Here is a 7,367-nt window from a genome sequence, read left to right as displayed (position 1 = left end):
TAATCCTCACTGCAAAATTTCACTGAATTTCCTGACTATGAAACAATGGAATTCAAATCCCTAGCCATGAAAGATAATCCCCATCGAGTTCAGTCCGTTATTTTTATCCCCATTGGCTGAGAAAATCCTACTGGTTCGCTATGAGAAGGTGGTGTACCCGGGGGGGGGGCACTTAGGCAAAAATAGGTACGGGGACGTGCCGCTGGTCAGGGTATCTTTTTCAGTGTTGCAGAATTACTGACAGGGTATCTAAAAATACAAAATCCTGATCTGACAGGGGTGCAATTTCATGATGTGTGTCTGACAGGGTCTATTTTTGCCGTTTTTGCATGTAGGGTTCTTTTGCAAATCGTTTTGACGCGGCGGTGAGCAGACCCCTGCGAGGGGCAAACAGCTTTTTGCAAATACTTATTGCACAGCCAACACAGGTGCTTTGCTGCTGTTATCTCGCACCACTCGCCTGCCATTGCACCTTCTTAAAGGGATACTGTATTGACCAACCCAAAACGTTTTGCCACTTATATGCTGATGACACAATCATTGTTCAAAGTGCTCGTAGCCCTATTTCTTTAAAAACAGGGCTGGAACAACAGCTTCAGGATCTCAGTGCCTGGTTTTACAACAACAAGCTTTCAGTCAATACTGATAAAACTGAAGTTATCTTTTTCGGAAGAAACAAAAAGGTTACGGAATGCAAGACTCTTCCACCAGTTGTTTTTCAAGACGCTGAAATTGAATGTAAAAGTGACGTGAAGTACCTTGGTGTCATATTCGATGAGAATATGTCCTGGGAAAAACAAGCTAGCAATGTTCGTAGCAAAGTTTATCTTAGTCTAAACAAGATTAGAAGAATATCACATCTGGTTGATGACAGTACTAAAAATCTACTAATAAACGCTCTTGTATTTCCGCATCTCAACTACTGCCTTAATTCATGGAGCAAGGTGTCTGCTGCAGTATTACGAAAGTTTGATTCTCTTTCTCGGCAGATAAATCAAGTCCACACAATGAATAAAGATTTTCGTCAGCTTTGTGACTATTCTTCTGCATTGATGACTTTTAAAGCTATTAACAATCTTGCTCCCGAATATATTTGTGAGCGTGTAAATCTCGCTAGAAACATTCACGACCACTACACTAGGTTAGCTGCTCAGAATAATTTAGCAGTACGGCAAAACAGAAACAGATTTGAAGCAAAAACCTTTGCAAGCTCTACAATTCCTATCTGGAATAACCTACCCAGGGAATGCCGTGATGCTGAATCGATTGTGTCTTTCAAGAGTAGAGCAAGAAAACATTTCTTCACCTAATTCTCCAATTATTTAAAATCCAATTTTCCTGTTCCTTTTTGTTACTGTTCTTGTTCTGTTCGTAGTGGCCCTTCGTGGAAACAATTCTTGAGCTGTCTAAAAGCTCTAGAATTTTTCGGAGCCAGCCACTAAAAACATTCGTTATTATTATTATTATTATCGAGGCTAATTTCAAAGATACCTCTATTGAACTATTTAGAATAAAATGTTCAGCTGAATAGTGGTACTAACAACATTGTTTCCAGATTTTGATTCAGATTTTTTATTTCAACTGTTATGTTTTGTTTCTTCCCATATCGTTGAGACATTCCGCTGTAGGCTTAGAACAGCTGTAGAACAGAACAATACTCTTGACTCTTCTGTATTAGTCTCATTGACATCCTCTCGTCCTCTTTGTAAAAGCGTCGTTTTAAAGCTTATACTTGCAAAATAGTCCCTTTCAAACCTAGACTTCATCAGTTCAGATTTTGAGAACCTTACCGTAGGATCACATAAGATTCCGATTCCTGCTATAACAACATTCCATTTGCCACTTGAATACAGATGATAGTTAGTTCCGACTAGTTGAAAACAATGAAACAAGTTGGCCGATTATAAAAATAATCAAAACATTACTTCTTTTTTGCGTTTTATGATTTGCCAGCTTGGATTAATTCACTTTTTTCTGCCGGTATGCCCGGGAAAACTAGCGGAATGATCCCGGAAAAGCGCCAGTAATGCTAGAGCGGGAATCGGAATCTTATGTGATCCTACGGTAATCTTGGAAACGGATATCTGAAATTTATCTACGTTCATTATTACGTTTTTTGAAACTTTAACGTTCTATTTGTTCTTGTACATCTATAATATAATATTGTATGACCTTTCTAGCTTTGAAACACATTTTGTGGAAGTAGAGAGTGATTATTTTGAATAATATTAAAGATATGTTTACTTTGTAATTTCATAACTCTTGTCGTCGATTCTTTTGGTCGGTTTTCCAGGTATTGAGGTTTAATGTTTATGCAATGTAGTTTTTTAGCCTGGAAATGTTGATATCACGTTATACTTTACGAAAAACGCGAAAAACGTGTATAAAGAGTAGGTTTTTAACATAGAATCTGACAGGGTAGGTTTTTCAAGGTAGAATCTGACAGGGCATAGGTTTTTCACAGTAGAATCTGACAGGGTAGGTTTTTCATCGAATTTTTCTTCTGACAGGGTCGATTTTTCATCAAATTTCATTTCTGACAGGATCGACTTTTGAAACTCCAGCGGCACGTCCCCGTCGGTCGTCAAGGTCAGTGCCCCCCCCCCCGGGGTGGTGTATTTAGCCTAAAATAGTTTGAGTTACAGCGATAATCGATATTAAAAATAATTAAATATGTGCCCAAGGTTCGCTTCCAAAATATTCATAGTTTTCAGTGTACTTTCAATCGTGCAGTTATGGGACGTATTTTCGTATTCTAAACGTTTTCTTTTGACTTCCTTTTCTCTTTCTCCAACGAGAGACGAAACTTTCGATGCTTTAACCATTTTTTAACAAGTTCGGTTGTTAATTGTTGTTTAGAAATGTCGAAATCCTTTTTTGTTGAGATACATTTCCAAACTGTATCGTATTCCTCAACAATGAGGCAAGTGAGGTGGTTCTCATCAAATTTACCCACAAAATCGATCTCAAAATCTCGAATGAGAACGAACAATATTGCTTCCAGCAAAAGAGATTCTACCTCACTCATCCGGTTTGAAACGTTGTTGCTAGACTCTAGCAGCACTGAAAGACGTTAGGGTCGACGTTTGACTGAGGCATGGTTGGATTCTTCTTCTTCGTTTAGAGGAGAAAGTTTCAGGTCTCCCATTTTGGCATCTTTTGCAGAAACAAGATTTGCCACATTTAATGCCTCTCGTTAAGCATGAACAGTTGTCATTGTATTGACAATGGGATGAATCCTCTTTCTTGCTCCTCCTTCCGCACCTACAGCTTGTTTTAGTTGGACCGGTTACCATACTTATCAATGATGTAAATTGGGTTTTGTTTGGCCCACACCATACGTAAAACGTGTTTTGTATGGCTAGGCCCTGCCTCGGGGCAATTGGCAAAAACGGCATACCAAAGCAAGCTGGTACCAAAACGATCATGATTCCAAGTGAATTTGCTAAAGCTTCTGGATGTGATTGTGTTTTGTCTTCGCAATACACCTCATAATCATCTTCATTGAACTGTAGCTCATCTTCGATGATTGAAAAAAGGTTAGAAATGATGGTTTCGGTTGGACTATCTTTTCTTATACCACTCCTCTCAAGAAATGATTGGTATTTCGAGCTGACATCAGTATACCGAAGCATATCTGATAGCTGCTGTGCAATAGTATCAACAAAAGGACCAGAATGTCTCATTTGAGCAAGACCTAGCGTTTGCATGATTGAATCGATTGGAAAATTGTTATCTATTTCCTGAGCCTGCAGATATTCCATGGGTTGCCATACATCTGCAGGTAAAGAGGCGAAACCATTGGTACCAAAGAGGCGGTAGAGCAGGTCGGAATTCATCTTCGCTTGAATTTCCTTGAATTGTTTCGCAATGGCGATGATTCGTCTCGTTCTCCCAGCTATAAGGAAAATAAATAATTGATTATAAATTTGCATTCTAAAAAATTAAACAATAGTTAACATTTCCTTAATTCCCTAATCGACTCTACAGGATTTCCGAAAAAAGAGAAGATTATAAAACAGATACAAAAGTACACATGTTGTGCTTCTTTATTTTTCTTGTGTTAATATGCAATAAATATAAAGCAAATAAAGTATATCTACCTCTTACGACCGGGGGGGGGGGGGCACTCAAGGAATTTTCATAGTATACTTACAAATAGACTCTTTTACATTGTAACCGTTATGATCGGCATGTTCACATGGTATGTCTTCATCGTCATGCATGTAGAGTGAATCGATAAGAAACGGTTCGTCGAAGTCGATGTTGTTATTGACAGGAGCATCGGAAATCCCGAAATGATGCTCTTCTTTAGCAAATTGCCAGATAGGCCAGACGTGTTTGATATTGACTTGTTGTCCCTTTGTGCCTATTTTCGTTTTCTTTCTCTCGTTGTGGTAATAAAATAGCGAGTTAAAAAGTGCCTCCGCTGTGTCGACACCAAGTCTATTTCTTGGCAATAAGATCCGCATTTGCCGGTGAAGGTTTTCGTTCTTGTTGGTTCCGTGGCCTGTGATTCAAAATAAAAAGAAAATAAAACCTCTGAACTCTAGAGTCCCTAATAAGTGTCCTCCGCTCAAATGGTTTGAACAATAAAATTGCTGGGGCCCAGAAAGGATCTGCCTTCCGTGAAAAGCACTTATAAAGCACCGATAAATATCATAGAATCGGAAGAACAACTCCCTCTCTTCTAGAGCAGGTGTTGTCAGATAACAATTTGACTATCGACATATTTATAAACTTGAATATGAAATAGTGATTTTTTCCTAACAATTTTTGATGATTATAGTCTGACTTAGGTCCCATTTAAAATTTTCAAAAATAGCCTACTTTTAATAGCCTTAAGAGTTTACGCGTGGATTCTTACAAAGTAGTTGCTTATAAGCTGTTCCTCGTTTACTTTGTAAGAAATAGTTACCGAACGGTTTATGGCAGTCTTTCAAGGGTTATGCCTTTGATTCTTATAAAGTAGATGTTTTTAAGTAAAATACACATGCCCCCATATTGTGTACTGTTTCTTGCTTGAAGATATGAGTGTCTCCTCCCTCTTTACGAAGACAATCACCTCGTTGGGCTTTAAAACACCACCGGGTAGCTGAGGCAGGGGTGGCAATTTACATACCTACAGGAATACCAGATAAACATCCAAGATCGACATGCACTTTTAAATTATCCCAATGTTTTAGGAACTTGCTGGTCAAGACTTTCCAGCCTTTGAATTCGACATTCTCCCAGGTTGTGAGGAATGTCTCCATGTTTTTTATAATTTGATTTGGTGGTGGGGTTGGCTTTGATCGTTCATCACCAGTATCATTGATGTCTCGAAAGACGAGTGTCAACTCTTTGCACATGTCCTGACAGTAAGGGTGCCGTTTACTGATTGTTTTTACCAACCGCTGCACTGCGTGAAACAAATCTAATTTCACCTAAAAGAAAGAAGATAAGCATTTTTCGAATTTGCGTATTCATATTAGTTTGAAGCGACGTCATTTTTTAAATTTAGGATGTATTCAAATTAAAAGTCAACCTTGTTTCCTGCGCATTATCAGTTTTTTTGTGCTTTACTATATAGCGCTGTATATATTCTCTGGCGTCCATCAGTAGTGCAAATAAAGCCTGTGATACACGGGCACAAGGTTGACTGAAAGTTTCATGCTAATGGTCTAACGTGCCTAAATTCTAAAAATGTTTTGTTAATAATGATGAAAGTCTAGAAAGAAAAGGTTTTTTATTACTGCTGATGTACGTGAAACGTTCAAGCGAAAGTTATAATTGCGGATTGGCGTAGGTTTTGAAGCGCTTGACATGTTTTAATAATGAACTTAAATTACCAAACAGTTCAAAATACAACGAATTCGCGTTGATTTATAGCATGTTAATTGATTTTGCTTATGGCTTCTAATTGGTAGATTTGCTAGGTAATAAAAGTTAGATGGAGTAACAACTTTTCTGTAATAGCCAAAAATCTCTCCCCTGGCTGCTTCTGTATTAATCTTTTTTGAAAATCTCCTCCTGAATCAAAAAAAGAGATTAGGCATGGAGACGAGGTTGTCAATTCCCTAGATAATTAGAATAAGGACAAAAAGAGTTTAAAAAAACAAAAAAAATCTTACTATAGCATTCGGGAAAAATTCTGCGAGTTTATGTTTCCACGTGCAACAGTTATCCAAGTATATGTGCGTGATGTGTGGGTTACGGACGGATAAGTCTTTGAAAATATCTTCAACAAGATTGAATGATGTTCCTTTGCACATCTTGTATCCCAGAATTTGTCCTTTCTCATTCATAAATAGAAATAAGGAGTCGACAACTTTAACCCACTTTTTGTTTTGGTCAAGGTATCCGATGTTAGTCGCAACTTTAAACGTGTGGTCACAACTAAGATACTCACAGTTGATACTTTGCATTTTTTCGTTATAAACTTTTTTATACATGTTGTAGTTGTATAAAAAGCAACCACGCAAAAACTGTTCAGATGGTGGCCGCGTTATAGCTTCATCGGTGATTTCATTAAATTCATATTTATTTGGCAAGAAAAATGCATTTCTACGGTGATATTTGTCAATGATACCCTCCGTAAAAATCTTTTGCGTTACTGAAAAGGAATTACCATGATCAACAAGCCGATTTACCAAATCAAATGCCTCCATTGTCAGTCCACTATCGTGGCTCAAAATAAACGGGACCTCAGCTGGATTCATTTGACGAAGTATACCAGCGTGATACGAGCTAACTGAATGTGAGTTCATACGATGATATCGTCTACCCACCAAAGCAATGAACCAGTTTACATCCCATATCTTTCGTGGCATCATTGAATTTGAACTTCCAGCTTCCCAACTATCAAACAAAGTTTGTGGTCTGTGCAATCTTGAATTTGGATTTCCATCTTGATGGCACAATGGACAAATAAATGTTTTACATGGCTGTTCTAATGGATCCCAGAACAGCAATATGGGCAAAATTACCGAGTCAATGGTCTTTTGATCAACCAATTGCATGCAGTCAAGTCTTGACAGATGATTACAATTCCCAGCATTTATCACCGTGTTGACAATTTCCATGCATTTTTTGTTTAAAATCATTTTGTTTTTTCTTTATTCTTTTCTTTTGACTTATTTTTTTATAGACGACCTGTAAAGAGAAAGGTAGAAAATTATAGATATTTAAGACCATTTTTAATTTTTTAATTTTAAGGGTTCACTTTTTCTTGCTTCGAAAAGTTTAAACATTTACCTCAAGCAGCATATACGTCTTGAAACTTAATGCTTCAGACTGAGTGCACGGAGTAGTAGCTAGGTTAGGAATATATCGAACACCAAGAGTTGTGAAAGACGGGAGGTCACTGCGAAATATGCAATGCAATG

General features: G+C 37.7%; 1 protein-coding gene across 1 annotated transcript; it reads right to left on the bottom strand.

Moving 5' to 3' along the window:
• Positions 1–2,163: 2,163 nt before the first annotated feature.
• On the bottom strand, positions 2,164–7,130 carry LOC136803211 (uncharacterized). Its single transcript, XM_067059943.1, has 4 exons — positions 6,114–7,130; positions 5,123–5,426; positions 4,157–4,510; positions 2,164–3,898 (listed from the first exon to the last, which is right to left on the bottom strand). The coding sequence occupies exons 1-4, from the start codon at positions 7,083–7,085 to the stop codon at positions 3,048–3,050; spliced, it is 2,481 nt and encodes an 826-aa protein (XP_066916044.1). The 5' UTR covers positions 7,086–7,130; the 3' UTR covers positions 2,164–3,047.
• Between the last annotated feature and the right edge of the window lie 237 nt (positions 7,131–7,367).

Source organism: Clytia hemisphaerica, unplaced genomic scaffold (genome assembly GCF_902728285.1).
Source record: "Clytia hemisphaerica strain Z4C2 unplaced genomic scaffold, Clytia hemisphaerica genome assembly, whole genome shotgun sequence".
Classification (NCBI taxonomy): domain Eukaryota; kingdom Metazoa; phylum Cnidaria; class Hydrozoa; order Leptothecata; family Clytiidae; genus Clytia; species Clytia hemisphaerica.
Note: the sequence above shows the minus strand (reverse complement) of the source record. Positions and strands in the feature narration are given on the sequence as shown.